We start from the raw sequence: 16828 nt of genomic DNA on the forward strand, positions 1-16828 counted from the left end.
GAGCAGGGTTCTTATGGCATAGAAAGAGGCAGATGTGGCTCTGATGGCACATGTGTAAATTTTAAACTTTGCTTGTGTTATAATTAAATTCAAATGCTTGCCCCCCTAAATCTCCTACAATATTCAGAATGGGCCACTCAAAATCATGGGTTGGTGCTGGGGGGGTGCAAGGGGTGGAGTGTGGGGGGAGGGGAATGCATATGGAACTCTCTCTTGTTCCGAGTCAGGGATAGGTTGGGGAAGTGTAAGCAGCGATAGGGTGCAGCGGCAGCTAGGACTCAGGGTTATGCCGTAGCGGACAGTCAGTAGCAGCCGGTGGTTGCACCATTATGTTTTATTTTTTTTCTCTGGGGTGTATTATATTTACTTTATTATTAGGAACTACTGTATGGAGAAATTAGATTAAGCCATGTGATTTTACTGAGGGGATATAAAATAGTGCTAGACATACCCAAAAGGCGGTGCTAGATATGCCTAAAAGACGGTGCTAGACAAGCCCCTCCGGTGGGGCACCCCCTAATAAAATTAGCTGTGCACGCCTATGAAACTTGCCTTAAATCAATATACTCTCTCTCAGGTGCGGTCACTAGACCAGCTATGACCTTGGCCTGGGTAACAAAGGTCATTGAGAGTTGGGCAGATGCTCTGGAAGACAGCATGCCTTCTGATGCTAATTAGGTACACTTGTTTTAGATTGCTAATATTAAAGAGACAGCATCTTACCTAGGAGAAGCGGCTTTAGACATGGAAGGTCTCTGCTACCTCTGTGGCTGCTCAGTGAATGATCTGGTTGCAATTATGAAGGCAGATAGTGATTCTAAAAAGGTCCTTGACGCCTTACCATTTACATGTGACATCCTGTTTGGTATGAAATAGTGTCGACACCTACAGCTTCTGAGACTGTGTTTCTACCCTCGGCAACTACCCAACAGTCGAAACCTACCTGTGCCAGGTCCTTTCGTCCTCAAGGAAAACCTTTTCCACACCACACAACCTCCAACAGGTCTTCCAAGCTCAGCACAAAGCAGGCATGGACTACCAGACACTCATTGACAAACCCAAAACAGGCATGGGTTACCAGACACACCCGTTGACAAATCAGCCAAACCCACTGACAAACCCACCACGTGATGGGGCGGGCCTCCTCCTGGGGGATCCTAGGGTGGAGGCCAACTTCTACAGTATGCAAGCAACTGGTGTCATACCACCACAGATACCTGGGTTCAGGAAGTGGTCTCCCACAGGTACGCTCTAACATTCCTGAAGCGACTCCCTCATCTTTTGCACAGGTCCCCCAAAGGATCCAGCCAGGTGCCTGGCTCTTCAAAAGGCTATCCAGTCTCTTCGGAATGCAGGAATAATAACTCCAGTTCCTTTGGCACACTGAGGCAGGGGGTTTTATTCAACCCGCTTCTTAGTTCAGAAGTCCAATGGGTCTCAACCTATTTTAAATCTCAAGTCTCTGCTAGCTCTGAAGCCAGGGGATTTCATTGCATCAGTGGATATCCAGGATGCATTCCCAGTTGCACACATAGGGGTATATTTACTAAACTCCCGATTTTGACCGATTTGGTGTTTTTTGTTCAAAGTGTCATCTCGGGAATTTACTAAACTCAAATCTCGGCAGTGATGAGGGCATTCGTATTTTTTTACGGCTGAGTTGTAAAAATACGAATGAATACACCATCGGTCAAACGCGGCTGTTTAGGTATAGAACTCGTTAATTTACTATGCATTCGTATTTGAAATCTCTACCGTGAAAGAGCATTTGCGCTCGTAAAAAAATACAATTCGTAAAAAATCACGGGAAAAAAGTAGACCTGCTTTTGAGAAGCGTGTTTACATGTGTTCCGACTTCATCATTAATCACACCTGCATTTTTGGCCCTTTAAAAGGTGGGCCAGCACATTTGCCAAATCAATCACTCTGAAATGGCTGCTGCCGTGTGTAGCAGTGAATTTGGTTTTGCTGTGGGATTCCTGAGACTGCTCCATGAGGCTACAAGAAACCAGGGCCAGGAAACTGAACATGGTCAGAAGGTTGCACGGGTTCCGCGGAGGCTGCGCAGGCCTCGGTTTTTTAGGGGGCGTTTGAACTTAAACGCATTGGCCGATGACCAGGTCATACAGATGTTCAGGCTAAATAGGACCAACATTTTCCATCTGTATGACCTAGTCAAACTGGACCTAGACCCCGAGACAGCACGCTCTCGCTCTGTCTCAGGCCTGCACAAACTCCTGGCTGTGTTGCACTTTATGGCTACTGGCAGCTTTCAGGCTGTGACAGGCGATGTAATAGGAATCTCACAGCCCACCTTTTCAAAATATTTAAATCAGGTGAGGCAAACCATACATACTCCTCTATGCCCCATTTCTGTATTGTGTAATGTGAATTTATAACAGTATATTTGAACAAAGTGCTTAAGACACTCACCTTATATTTTTGACTGTACACTCAGGTTTTGGATGCATTTGAACCACACATAGATGCCTCTATCTGCTTCCCTACCCAGGAGTCCCAGTGGCATGCAGTCAGGGTAGCTTTCTATGAGCTTGCTGGCATGCCAAATGTGCTGGGTGCCATAGATTGCACACACGTTGAGCTGAGACCACCTAGGGGCAGGCAATATATTTATATAAATAGACATTTTGGCCAATCAACTAATGTCCAGGTGGTTTGTGATGCACATTTAAAAATTATGAGTGTTGTTGCGGGTTACCCTGGCGGCTGCCATGACTCCTTCATCCTCAGTCAGTCATCCCTCTTTGATAAATTTGAGGCTGGAGAAATGCCGGATGGCTGGCTGCTGGGTATGTACCAAGTATTTGTGTTTAATTTTGTGCTTACCTCAACCTGCACATTATGTTAGCATTGTGTTTGTGCATCAATATTTTACAATGCTGCTAATCTCTGTTTTTCAGGTGATGGGGGTTATGGCTGCTACTCTTGGCTTCTGACTCCATTGTCCGCCCCTGCTGAACACAATTACAATCATGCACACAAGTGTACGCGGAATGTGATAGAACAATGTTTTGGTGTACTGAAATCAAGGTTTCAGTGTCTGGATAAGCCTGCCGGGCTTTTGTTGTATAGTCCCTTAAAGGTGACTAGGATTGTGTTCTGCTGCTGTTTTCTTCATAACATGTGTTTGCAGCAACATCTGCCACATGATGATGATGATGATGATGAAGAAAACAGTCAGCAAGCAGAGGAGTTAGAAACATCTGGCGACACTGTGAGTACAGATATAGGGAGGCAGGTAAGGCAAGACCTGATTTTGGCACATTTTAGTGGTAAGTAAATTTGCCTGTGTGCTTTGTATATGAACAATTAAGGCACACCAATGTATTTTCTGTAGTAATGTGGCTCTTGCTCCCTCTTGAGCTAGTCAGCTGAGTGTTGTTTATTTGCTTAATATGTGTTTATGTCTAACTGTTGGGTATCAGTTACTTAGCTATTTGTATAGCGGTTTTGGTTAGTAATTATGTGTTTATAATGTTAAAAGTTTTTTTTTCACATTCAAAGGTAATGTTTGCCACAATACTACATAATAATTTAGTATGCACTAACAACCATTATTGTTTAGCCTATTGTTTGTGTTTGTTGTGTGTCGACTTTCTTCTAAAGCTGTGTTTGAAATATGTTACCTCATTAGCACAACATAATGGACATTGAGTATTGTGTGCCAATTAGCCAAACATACATTGACTAACACCAACCTTACAAAATTGTTTACACATATTTATGGCTGTGATGTGGTAAACGTTCATGTTAGTAATGATGCTAGAATATTCCCAACACATGTGAGTGTTAACTCTAAGAATTTTCCTCTTACACTGACAGTTTTTTGCGCATAACACATTGCACATCAATCACTTTTCACATTTATTACTGTACAACATGTGTTTTAATTACAAATAACTGCTATTGTGTAGACCTAGTTTTGTCAACAATGTGTCTCCAGCTGCAGGGTGGCCTATTTCTTAGGCTGTTCTTTGGTGGCTGACGTTGGTTTGGTTTGGGCAGTGGAGCGGGTTCGTCTTGATCTTCGAACTGGTGATGAAATTGGGGTCTGTGTAGGTGTGTTGGTCCCTGAGCTGGAACCTTATTGGTGTTGTGCCAACAAATTAATATTTTGACTGAGGTTAGCCAGGGTTGCCGTAACTTGTGTTGTGGCTGTTGTGTTGTTGTCTATGATGCGAGACATGGTTTCTGATAAAATTTGATTACTTTGAATTAACTGAATGAGGGCCTGTTGATGTCGGTGTTGCTCATCCATTATGCGCTGAAAGGTAACAATAAGTTGGCTGTTATCTGCTCTCATCTGCTCCATACTGTTTGCGACTGTGCATAGCTGGACATTGAGCCTGCTTGTGTTTCTACACAGTCTCGGGAGATGATGGGGCAGACAGGCTAGGTATTGGGTGTGTGTGCGTAGGCAATCAATATTCTGTGCCTGTTGTTGGTTCCATGTTACCCAAAATGATGGTTCAGGTTGTTGCGGGGGGGTTGTTTGGCTCAATTGTGGGTGTGGTGACATTTGAGGTGGCGGGGTACTTTCCTGAGGCGTGCTTGGTTGGTTAACATCTATTGCTTGCAGATGGAGGGTGTATGTTTCCTGTTCAGATTCCTGCTGGGCTTCCGGGGGCATGATGTCTGGTTCTGTATGGGGTTTAAGGGGACAACATTTGAGTGTATTCGAAAATTATGCTGGTTTTGATATTTAGTTTAACTTTCTAGACTTGTTTGGCAAACATTTTTCTAAAGCAAATTACGATGTTCACCAAGACTCGTATACACAATCAAAAAGGCCAATTATGTTGGTTTTTATGTTGACAAAAATGACTTCTAAACAAAAGTGGACACATGTTTGACAAATACCACACTTACGAAACAAACACACAGAGGTACAAAGTTTACACCATGAAAAAAAGTGATTTGTCACCCGCCATATCGTACTTGCATTAAAATTTCAAACAGTAAATGACAATATGAATTCTATCACCATTGTGAAAGGGTGTGAATCTACCTGAAGCTCAATATTTTACTATTCAAATAAATAATGACAACACAATTCTACTGTAAGGCGCAAGAGAACACTCTAAATTTTCAAAAAAATTTAATTGTTTTTTGAATTTTAACAATTTGCAGGCCATGTGCTTGCTGCTGTGGATAAGTACTAGGATTATTACATTTTTTGGCTGATGTGTAATTTGTGTTTTGTGTTTACTCACCAGACAGCTGAGGGGAATGTGGTCCCTGTGATTGAGTACTCTCCAAAATGTGTTCTGGTGGCTGAGGCAGCACAGTAGAAATACGACGTGGGGGTGTGCTTAATGCTGGTGTTGGTGCGACATCAGGATGACGTCTCTTGCTAGGCCTGCTCATGTGGCTGCCAGACCCCTGTGAAGGACGTCTTTGTGGACTGTGATGCGATGTTGAAGTTGCTATGGATTAATGCAAACATTAGGGTTTTTTTGGTGGCCACATTAACAGGTGTCATTTTTGCGTTACCTGTATCGCCAGCATCCACAGCTCTTGACAGTGTTGCTTGTGTTCTGGAAGTGGTGGCTTGCTTTCGTACTGTAAAAATGAAACATTGGTGTTTATGACCTTTAATTACAGTGTGTACTTTTGTAAGCAGCAACATTTAGTGATGTGGACATATGATTACCATTATGGGTACAGTTTCTAACAATAAATGTTGAAACAATGGTTTGCTTCATTTTTGGTAAACAGGCTAATGAGGTTCCATTTCCAAAGACATAAACATAGCCAAGAAGTCTAATTTTCCATGGCCAACAGCAGAATATACACACATATATTTTTCATTATTACATTAATGAGTAATTTTTTTTTAAAAATTATAAAAACCGAAAAATTTGAAATTTTGTAAAAAAAAAACATACAATGCTTAGCCATCTACACTAACATATTGGCCACAAAGACAAGTAAAATACAGCAGACATTAAACAAAAAACAAAAAATAAAAACCATTACTACCTAACACCTCACCATACAAACACAAAATATTTTTTACAAAAACAGAAATAGATAATCAATTTAGAACATAAAAATATATTAACAATACGATATCATTTTAAAAATACTAATTAGACATAAACACATATGCAGATATAACAGATTTGTAAAAATAAACTCACCATCAGGCCTAGGACGATCCGAATCCCGCACATTAGTCGCACCAACAACTTCATGCGGAATAAGGGTCCGCACAGGTTCCTCCCACTCCCGATAAGATGCTATAAAGGGATGGCCACCCCCTGTTTGCCTGGCTGACTTAGCCTCCTTTGTCATCTTGGCCTTGACACGGCGCTTGATGTCGTAGAATCTCTTCCGACACATGTCCTCGGTCCTCTTCACCACACCCTCACTGTTTACTGCCGCTACTACCTTCCCCCACAGAACAGTTTTCCTGCGCGAAGGAACCTTGGCCGCATCACGCCCAAACAGCTGGCGATGATGGCGCATTAACTCATGCACCAAAGCCATATTTTCCGCAAAGCTAAATGTAACATTTCTGCCAGTCTTGGTAGTGGTGCGTGGCTGCGGAGCAACACCACCATCACTGTCACTATCACTCGAGGCCACAGCAGCAACCTCCCCCTCCTCCACCTCACTAACCTCCTCCCCCTCACTCACCTCCTCCACCTCACTCACCTCCTCCACTTCACTCACCTCCTCCCTCTCACTCACCTCCTCCCTCTCACTCACCTCTGACTGGGACATAATAATGACAAACAACAAATAACACTAATAAAAAAAACCACAAAACACACTCCTCCACTACCACTGCACACCAACCACACACACACACACACACACACACACACACACACACACACACACACACACACATTCACAAACAAACAATGACAATAGACTGAAAGTAAAATGCACAAACACTAAAAATGACACAAACTTTTAAGAGACCACACAACAATTACCACAAGACCACTTACACACACAATACAGCACTCAACAATCGCAAGAAACCTCCAAAACCGACCAACACATCACCAACTCCAAAACACCAACTTCCTCTCACCTCTCCACTAGCTAAACCCACGAGGTGCGGCTGGTTGGGGGCGTTTTTATACTAATGAGCACAGACACTCCTCCATGACAAACACAACCAATCACGGACGAGTGCCGAAAACGAAAGTAAGAAAATAACGCGTCCGGGAAGGGTCAAAAACACTGCCGTGGAAATTAAAGATACGAATTCGTAAAAAGACCAACAAAATACGGCCGGAAAAACAAGAGTCGGCCGCGATCACATAAAATATATTACGAATGACATCAACATCGGAAAATACGAAATCACAAATTACGAACGCTTAGTAAATGAGCCGTAAAAAAAACAAAAAATTGCAAATTCACACTACCGATGTCAGTCGTGTTTCAACTTCAAACAAATTCAGAACATTACGAATCTTAGTAAATATACCCCATAGAGTATATATATATATATATATTGCTATAACACTTTTGCTATTTTATTTTGATATCCCATTAAATTGGATTATAACAGTTTTTAAATGAACCTGTTTATGAGTGAGCGCTGCGAGTACTACACGTTAAGCATCTGATTATCTTAGGGCTAGTGGAACCCTTCCTCCTCAGCTGCTACTAACAGAACAAGTGGGTGTAAGCACAGCCCTCTCAAACATAGCATATCCAGGATGCATACCTACATGTGCCTATTACACCTGCTCATCAGCAGATTTTCAGATTTGCTGCCTTACAATAGCTTTACCAGTTCCAACCACTACCGTTTGGCCTATCCACGACTTCCTGAGTCTTTACCAAAATAATAACTTTCATGGCGGCATGGAGTCAGAATCTTACATTATCTGGATGATTTTCTCATCCTGGAACAATCCCCGGAGATCCTCTATCATCATCTGCAGATCACATAGCCTTTCTACTAGACCACGACTGGGTCATCAACTGGAAAAAATCTTCCCTGACGCCTTCCCAACAGATGCTACATCTAGGGGCCCTGTTGGACTCACAGCTGCAAAGAATCTTTCTGCCAGCCAACAACACTTCTGCATTACAAATGCAAGTACGCAAACTCACTCACAACTGCAGAGTCTCCATTCACTCAGCCATGCAGATCCTGGAGTCCATGGTGTCTACCTTCGATATGGTGGAATACTCCCAATTCCACTCTAGAGCTTTTCAACAATTAATGCTGTGCAGATGGAACGGACCACATCAGCTTATCAGGGCTCAGATGATAGTCCTCTCTCCAGAAGTCTGCCTATCCCTGGCCTGATGGTTGCAGAAGTCACACCTGGACAAGGATCATCCCTTCTGTATATCAGACTGGGTGCTCCTGACCACAGACTGTTAGCGCCAGAAAGCACGCATCCCGGTCTTTGCTTAGGAGTCGGGACGCCGCACCTTCCACTGACCACCGTCAGGCTCCTAGCAATGCGCGGACGCCGGGCGCAAAGTTTTCTGGTCCTCGCCGGGCGCCTAGCAACAGACAGACGCCGGACACTGAGAGCCGCCGGATCCCTAGCAACGGGGACGCCGGAGGCAGACAGTGTTCCCCATTGCTGGGTAATTAAAGTCCTCAACTGTTTGTGCAGGGACGTGCAGCAATGCAGCTGCACAGTATTGGTAATTAGGGGTTTTCAGCAGTGATTCCCTTCCTGGCCTCTCCCAAATCGCTGGTGGCAGTTCTGCATTTGTGAGAACCTGTCAGCTCATGTGATAACTTGTCAGCCTGTGAAATACCCGTGATTCTGATACCCTGCTTGATTAATTCCTGATCTGATCCAGCTAGCCCGTGAACTCAGGTATTGGTGTGGAATTTCCACACAGGCACTGTCTTGCCAACATTTCTTTACTGTATCCATCCTGTGCATTGTTGCATTACAAATCATCAGTATTTACAGTGTTGTTGTTCATAACACCCTGTGTATTGTTGCATGTACATAGTTATTATGTTAATTTTATATTCCAGCCTGTGCATTGTTGCACTCATGTGCATTAGGTTATCTCTCTCTCTGTCCGCAAATAGTGCAGCGGCATTTAGCCAGGGTTCTGTGTACATCTCACCGTACTGCAACCTACTCTTGCCCAGCCTACAATAGCTGTCTTGTCTATATGTAAAACCTGGGGGAATCTGAGTACGGGTCAGGCCTAATCTGCCCTGGAAAGGAGGCTGCTATAGGCAAAGTCTTTGGCTGCAGGAGGCTAAAAGACTGCTGGGCAATGGAAATTGCATGAGCGTCACCAGGAACCATCAGATAGCCCATTGCATACTGTAGTCCTCTTAACAGTATCACAAGCCCAAAAACCGTAGCTCCGTGAGTCGTTTGTTTCCGGATGGATCCAGCACAAATCTGGACCAGATTCTGGCAGGCGAGATCGTCAGAGGCCCATCTTCGTCCCCTTAAGCAAGGGAGAAATTCTGCCAGAGTATGTTATACCGAATTTCGCAGATGGGCCAATGACTGCAGTTGGAATGACCTGGCACTTCGGAGTCAGTTCCGCATGGGACTAACAGAGCAAATTAAGGATTTTCTCACCCAATATCCTTCCCCGGCCACTCTGGATGCACTTATGGAGTTAGCCATCAAAGTAGATAGGTGGATCCGGGAATGGAAAATGGAGAAAGAGGTTACCATACCTACATCCCGTTGGACAGTACCAGAGGTTGCAGGGAATACTGAGGAACCCATGAAAATCGGGGATTTCCACTTGATGTCCCAAGAGAAGGCGAAACGTCGCAGTCTAGAACTGTGTCTCTATTGCGGGACCAAGGGGCATCTGGCGAACACTTGTCTGCAGAAGGCGGAAAACTAGTAGACCCAAGAAATTCAGGGACAGTTTTTTCGGGTCTGTGTTCCATTTCCCCGAATAATTCTTTATTATTACCTATTAGGTTAACTACCCTTTCTGGTCCAAGTGAAGTATCTGCTTTTGTTGACTCCGGAGCTGCCGGAAATTTTATGGATTTGGAATTTGCTTGTGCCCGAGGAATTCCTATGGAGAATCTTTGTCCACCAATTTCCGTCTGTGGATTAGATGGTAGTCCTCTTCAGGTGAGCATCCGGACTCCAGTCCTCCAATTATTTGTCGGAATATTCCATTGTGAGGAATTGTCTTTTTTCCTTGTACATTGGGGGTAATTCGGAGTTGATCGAAGGTGTGGCAGATATAACATTTGCAGAGAGATTTAGATTTGGATACCCATGATTCTGAGACCTGAGGAGAGAGCATGGGTGCCTGGGAAGTTCCTCCATGCTCCTGAACTAAAAAAAGGTTTCTTCAAGAGATTTCCCCAGGAACCAGATTCTAGGGGTTTCTTAACCCCTCTTCACAACAGATACCGCAGACACCAGTCACTGAAAGCCGATGGATCCCTAGCAACGGGGACGCTGGAGGCAGACGGTATTCCCGTTGCTGGGTAATTAAAGTACTCAGCTGTTTGTGCAGGGACGTCTCACCGTACTGCAACCTACTCTTGCTCAACCTCCAACAGTCGCCTTGTCTATACATAAAACCTGGGGGCATCTGAGTATGGGGCGGACCTAATCTGTCCTGGAAAGGAGGCTGCTATAGGCAGTCTTTGGCTGCAGGAGGCTAAAAGACTGCTGGGCAGTGGTAATTGCGTGAGTGTCACCAGGAACTATCAGATAGCCCTTTGCACACTGTAGTCCACGTAACACAGATGCCAGTCTCCCAGGTTGGGGTGCAGTAACAGTGGACTCCTTCCAGGGTCGTTGGACTCTTAAAGTAGCAAAGAACAGTCTTCTGGACAGACCTGTTCAGGTCCAGTCAGATAACGCCACTGCAGTAGCGTACCTCGACCACCAGGAAGGAACTTGCAGTCCGATGGCAATGCAAAAAGTGGCACAGATCCTACAGAGCGCCATCTTCCAGCAATCTCAGCAGCGTTCATTCTGGGAGTCCTAAATTGGGAAGCGGACTTTCTTAGCAGTCATAACATACATTCAAGAAGAGTGGGCACCCCTACACTCACAATTATTCCAACTTCTAGTAAACAAATGGGGCCTTCCAGAGGTGGACACAACAACACAACACAACAACAAGCTTCCTGTGTACGGCTCCCGAACAAGAGACCCTGAAGCAGCCTTCATGGATGATCTGTCAGTGAAGTGGAGGTTTAGTCTGGCATACCTGTTCACTCCAGTTGCTTTTCTGCTGAGGGTCCTTCAAAAGTTCAAACAGGAGGGAGGCACGATCATGCTAATAGCCCCAGTATGGTCCAGGTGCCATCGGTTCACAGACCTTCACAGTCTCTCCATAGACAACCCTCTTCCACTTCCTCTGTGGCCAGATCTGTTGTCTCAAGGTACTTTCCTATACCCGGACTTAGCTCCCCTGTCTTTGACGGCGTGGCTCTTAAGCCATCCCTCTTAAAATCAAAGGGCTTCTCTCGTCAAGTAATTCAGGCCATGCTTAAAGCACGAACACCAGCTTTGGCACAGATTTACTATAAGGTGTGATACACTTATTTCCAGTGGTGTGCCTCTAAGGATTATGACCCTCTCATCTTCTGTGTATCTCAGATCCTTGCTTTCCTACAAGCGGGATTGGATCTCGAGCTACAACTGGCATGGCTTAAAGTGCATCTCAGCTTTGACAATACGGTTCCAACGAAGGTTTGCTATGCTCCCTGATGTTCGCCAATGACCTTTCTACAAGGAGAACTTAGAATTCAACCTCCATTTATCCCCTGAGTGGCTCCATGGAATGTATCTATAGTCCTCCAGGCACTACAAGAGTCCCCATATGAACCTCTGGACTCAGTAGACCTTAAATGGCTAGCTGCAAAGACGCTCTTTCTTCTGCGTTTGCCAGAAGGGTGTCAGATTTGGGGGATTTCTCCTGCAGATCCTCTTTTCTGATTTTTCATCAGGATAGGGCTGTTCTTTGAACAGACCAGGTTACCTTCCCAAGGTAGTATCCAGTTTTCACATAAATGAAGAAATAGTAGTTCTGACCTTCCACTCTCCGGATCTTTCATCAGGCGTATTTATGTGGACCGAACGACTTTGATTAGAAATACTTATTCTCTATTTGTCCTCTATGGATTCCACAAGAGGGGCTGGCCGGTTAACAAACAAACTCTGACCAGATGGATTCGTAGAAAACAATTTCACAGGCCTACCAGCAGGCAGACCTTCTTATTCCAGAAACAGTCTCTGCTCATTCTAATAGGTCTGTGGCACCGTCGTGTGCAGCCTTCCATGGGGCGTCTGCTGAACACCTTTGCAAGGCGACCACATGGTCCTCTGTCCACACCTTCCTAAGGTTCTATGCCTTTTAGACACATTTGACAGCCGTTTCGGTGCTATCACACCTTTCTCAAAGGGTAACTATGCTCTAAGCTGCTAATAATGCATGTATTGATGATTATGGCTGCTTCATAATGCACATTGTGTTTATTGCCTATGAGATGGCTTGAATCTATCTGAAGTTATTACAATTCAACTGGCGTTTACATAGCTGTGCTGGTCTTACCACCTCTAGAGTGTTTGCGGATCTTATGATGGATGTCTTTCTCTATTTATTGATTCAGACCTTGCATCTATATTTTGCTGTAAATGTGTGCGGTTTTTCTTCCATTTTTATATACAGTATATGAGATATCAGGAGATGTGTGAGTTCTACATCTATTTATTTATTCAAGACTTGAAGCTTTTGGCAAAAATACTGGCTAGTTGCTTCAACTGAGTCCAGCCGTAACTCATTCACTTGGATCAAGTTGGTTTTGTACAACAGACAGGCTGATGACAACATGAGGAAATTAACAGATCTAACACACAAGACTTATACTGCCAAAACTCCCAGTGTGCTCCTTCTTTATATACTGAAAAAAATTTTAATAGGATATATCTTGGCTTACTTTATGCAATGGGTCTGCTATGTATGACACAACAGGAATGCTTTCCTGGTTCCAGAGCTGGCCCTAACCAGTTTGATACCCTAGGCAAGATTTTGGCTGGTGCGCCATAGCACCGCTGCTAGTTCTGCCTCTGACCCACGTCTCCTCTCCCAGCACAGCACCCATCACCCGCTAACACAGATCATAGCAGCAGCCAAGAACACCCATCATTCCTCACCCATTGCAACCCTCATCCACATAGCCATAACATTTTAGTGCCCTGTGCCAGCAAGAGCATTGGTGCCGAATTATATTAAATACGGACAGTGCACTACACAGTAGGGCAACCTTATTCACATTACATCACACAATAGTGTCCCTTCACATTATGGCACACAGAAGTGTCCCTTATTCATGTTACGTCACAATTATTATTTATTATTATCCTTTATTTATATGGCGCCACAAGGGTTCCGCAGCGCCCGATTACAGAGTACAAATGCACATAAAAAATAGGAAAACAGTGACTTACAGTTGAATACAATATAGGACAAGTACAGGGCAGCTAAGCATAACTACACCAGTAAACATAGAGATAAGTTCCAGGTGGTCAAAAAACTGTGGGATCTGGGCGGTTGAGGATTATTAAAGTAAGAAAAGTATAAGCACATGAGGGAAGAGGGCCCTACTCGTGAGAGCTTACATTCTAAGGGGAGGGGTAGACAGACAGGGATGACACAGATGGGGTACATAGAGAGCGTGGAACAGAGGGTTATGTTGAGATTTGGCTACGTTTGGTAAAGAAATGGGTCTTAAGAGCCCGTTTGAAGTTTTGTAGAGAGGTGGAGAGTCTGAGGGGGAGAGGTAAAGAATTCCAGAGAAATGGAGCAGCACGTGAAAAATCTTGGAGATAGGAGTGGGAGGAAGTAATCAGAAGACAGGAGAGACGGCGTGCATTAGCAGAGCGAAGAGGACGGGTGGGAGAGTAAAGGGAGATAAGGTCAGAGATGTAGATGGGAGAGGAGTGGGTGAGTGCTTTGTAAGTGAGTGTGAGAAGTTTGAATTGGATTCTGAAAGGGAAGGGAAGCCAGTGGAGGGCCTGTAGGAGGGGGGAGGTAGACGTAGTGCGTTTGGTGAGGAAGATGAGCCGGGCAGCAGCATTGAGGATAGATTGGAGTGGAGAGAGGTGATTGTCAGGGAGGCCAGTTAAGAGGAGATTACAGTAGTCCAGTCTGGAAATAATCAGTGAGTGAATAATGATCTTAGTGGCATCCTGTGTGAGAAAAGGTCTGATTCTAGAAATGTTTTTGAGATGAAAATGACAGGTTTGTGAGAGGTGCTGAATGTGTGGTTTGAAGGAGAGGGAGGAGTCAAGGATTACGCCAAGACAGCGTACTTGGGGGCTAGGGGAGATAGTTGTGCCATCAATGGATAATGAGATTGTGGGAGGTGAGGCTGTGCGGGAGGGTGGGAAGATGATCAGCTCAGTCTTAGACATGTTGAGTTTAAGAAAGCGCTGAGACATCCAGGAAGAGATAGCAGAAAGACAGTTTGAGGTACGAGTGAGGAGAGCCGTGGAGAGATCAGGGGAGGAGAGGTAGATTTGAGTGTCATCAGCATAGAGGTGATATTGGAAGTTAAAAGAACTAATGAGTTCACCTAAAGAGGACGTATAGAGAGAGAAAAGGAGAGGACCAAGAACAGAGCCTTGGGGGACACCAACAGTTAGTGGAAGTGGGGGGGAGGTAGCATCATGAGAGGAGACAGAGAAGGAACGATCAGAGAGGTAGGAGGACAGCCAGGAGAGGGCAGTATCACGCAGACCAAGAGAGTGAAGGATTTGCAGAAGGAGAGGATGGTCCACAGTGTCAAAAGCAGCAGAGAGGTCAAGAAGAATAAGCAGAGAGTAGTGGCCCTTAGATTTGGCTGCATGGAGGTCATTGCAGACTTTTGTGAGGGCAGTTTCAGTGGAGTGGAGAGAACGGAAACCAGACTGGAATGGGTCAAGCAGTGAGTGAGAGGAAAGAAAGGCAGTGAGGCGATTATAGACAATACGCTCAAGAAGTTTGGAGGCAAAGGGGAGGAGAGAGATGGGTCGATAGTTGGAGAGAGTGTTAGGATCAAGGGTAGGTTTTTTAAGAATAGGGGAGACAAGAGCATGCTTGAAGGCAGAGGGGACAGTGCCTGATGAAAGGGAGAGATTGAGAAGGTGGGCAAGATGGGAACAGGCAGAAGGGGAGAGGTAACGGAGGAGGTGGGAGGGGATAGGGTCGAGCGGGGAGGTTGTGGGGGGGGAGGAACGGATGAGGGCCATGACTTCCTCGCCAGATACATGGGAGAAAGATGTCAGAGTTGGTAAGAGGGAAGGGGAGGGGTGGCAAGGGATGGGTGGTGGCTGGTTGCTGGTCTGGTGGGAAGTGATATCCTGACGTATGGAGTCAATCTTGGATGTGAAATAAGTGGCAAAGTCAAGAGCAGACAATGAGGAAGGGAGAGGAGGTGGTGGTGGGCAGAGGAGGGAGTTAACAGTGGCAAAGAGGCGCCGGGGGTTGGAAGACTGTGTAGAAATGAGGATTTTGAAGTATGATTGTTTAGCAAGGGAAAGGGCAGTACTGAAGGATGAGAGCATGAATTTGAAATGGAGGAAGTCTGCTTTAGAGCGTGATTTCCTCCACTGTCGCTCGGCAGTACGTGAGCATTTTTGTAGGTATCTGGTGCATTTGGTGTGCCAGGGTTGAGGTGTTGATCTGCGAGGGTGAATAGTGGTTGGCGGAGCAACAGAGTCAAGGGCAGAAGTAAGAGATGCATTGTATAGGGATGTGGCTTGTTCAAGGCATGTGAGAGAGAGAAGAGGAGAGAGAAGGGAGTCAAACAGGGAGGACAGGGATGAGGTGTCAATAGCCTCAATGTTACGCTTCGTGATGGTAGCCTTAGGAGGGAGAGATGGGGAAGCAGAGATAGACAAGTTGAAAGAGAGCAAATGGTGGTCAGAGAGGGGAAAAGGGGAATTGGAGAAATCAGAAATATCACAGCGGTGAGTGAAAACCAGATCCAGTGAGCTCCCGTTCACATGGGAGGGTGAGGTGGTCCACTGGGAGAGACCAAGTGAAGAGGTGAGGTTAAGGAGTTTAGAGGCAGGTGATTTTGTGGGGTTATCGATAGGGATGTTGAAATCACCTAGAATAATGGAGGGAATGTCAGAAGAGAGGAAGTGAGGTAGCCAGGAAGCAAAGTTGTCAAGGAATTTGGAGGAAATGCCAGGTGGACGGTAAATTACAGCAACTCGAAGATTAGTTGGTTGGTAGAGGCGTAATGCATGGACCTCAAATGTAGAGAATGTAAGAGAAGGTTCTGGAGGTATAAGTTGGTATGTGTAGCTTGAGGGTAAAAGGATCCCAACACCACCCAATGTAGTACCCTTTTAAGTTATACACATTATGCCTCACAGTAGTGTCCCTAATTCATGTTATGTCTCAAAGGAGTGCGTGTTATTCATGTTGCACCATACCGTATTGCTAATTACAAACATTAAACCACACAGTAGCGCCCTTTAGACATGTTACTCTACACAGTAGTGAACCTTATACACATAATGCCACACAGTAGTAGCACCCCTTATACACGTAATGCCACACAATAATGTCCCTTACATCTTATGCCCTACATTAGTAATGTCCTTGTAGGTATGTCCAAGATAAAACAGTATTTATTAAATGTAAAAAAAAATTAGCACTTGAAAATATTATATAAAAATCACTTGTACGGTAGATAAGACTGAAACAATCCATTAAATGGGTACAGGGCAAAAAGAGCACTGCAATACATATATGCTCACCGGTCCTCCAGAAGCTAAAATGTATGCAGGACTGCTGGTAACTATGCAGCCTAGGATTTCAGCAGGGTCTTGTCATCCATTCTCTCCTGTGCATTGGA

General features: G+C 44.8%; 1 protein-coding gene across 1 annotated transcript; it reads right to left on the reverse strand.

Annotated features, from left to right (window-relative positions):
- Positions 1-3936: 3936 nt before the first annotated feature.
- Positions 3937-5582, reverse strand: LOC135051058 (putative mediator of RNA polymerase II transcription subunit 12). The gene is made up of 3 exons (XM_063957241.1): positions 5515-5582; positions 5235-5447; positions 3937-4662 (listed from the first exon to the last, which is right to left on the reverse strand). The coding sequence occupies exons 2-3, from the start codon at positions 5386-5388 to the stop codon at positions 4106-4108; spliced, it is 711 nt and encodes a 236-aa protein (XP_063813311.1). The 5' UTR covers positions 5389-5447; positions 5515-5582; the 3' UTR covers positions 3937-4105.
- Between the last annotated feature and the right edge of the window lie 11246 nt (positions 5583-16828).

This window comes from Pseudophryne corroboree, chromosome 2 (genome assembly GCF_028390025.1).
Source record: "Pseudophryne corroboree isolate aPseCor3 chromosome 2, aPseCor3.hap2, whole genome shotgun sequence".
NCBI lineage: Eukaryota > Metazoa > Chordata > Amphibia > Anura > Myobatrachidae > Pseudophryne > Pseudophryne corroboree.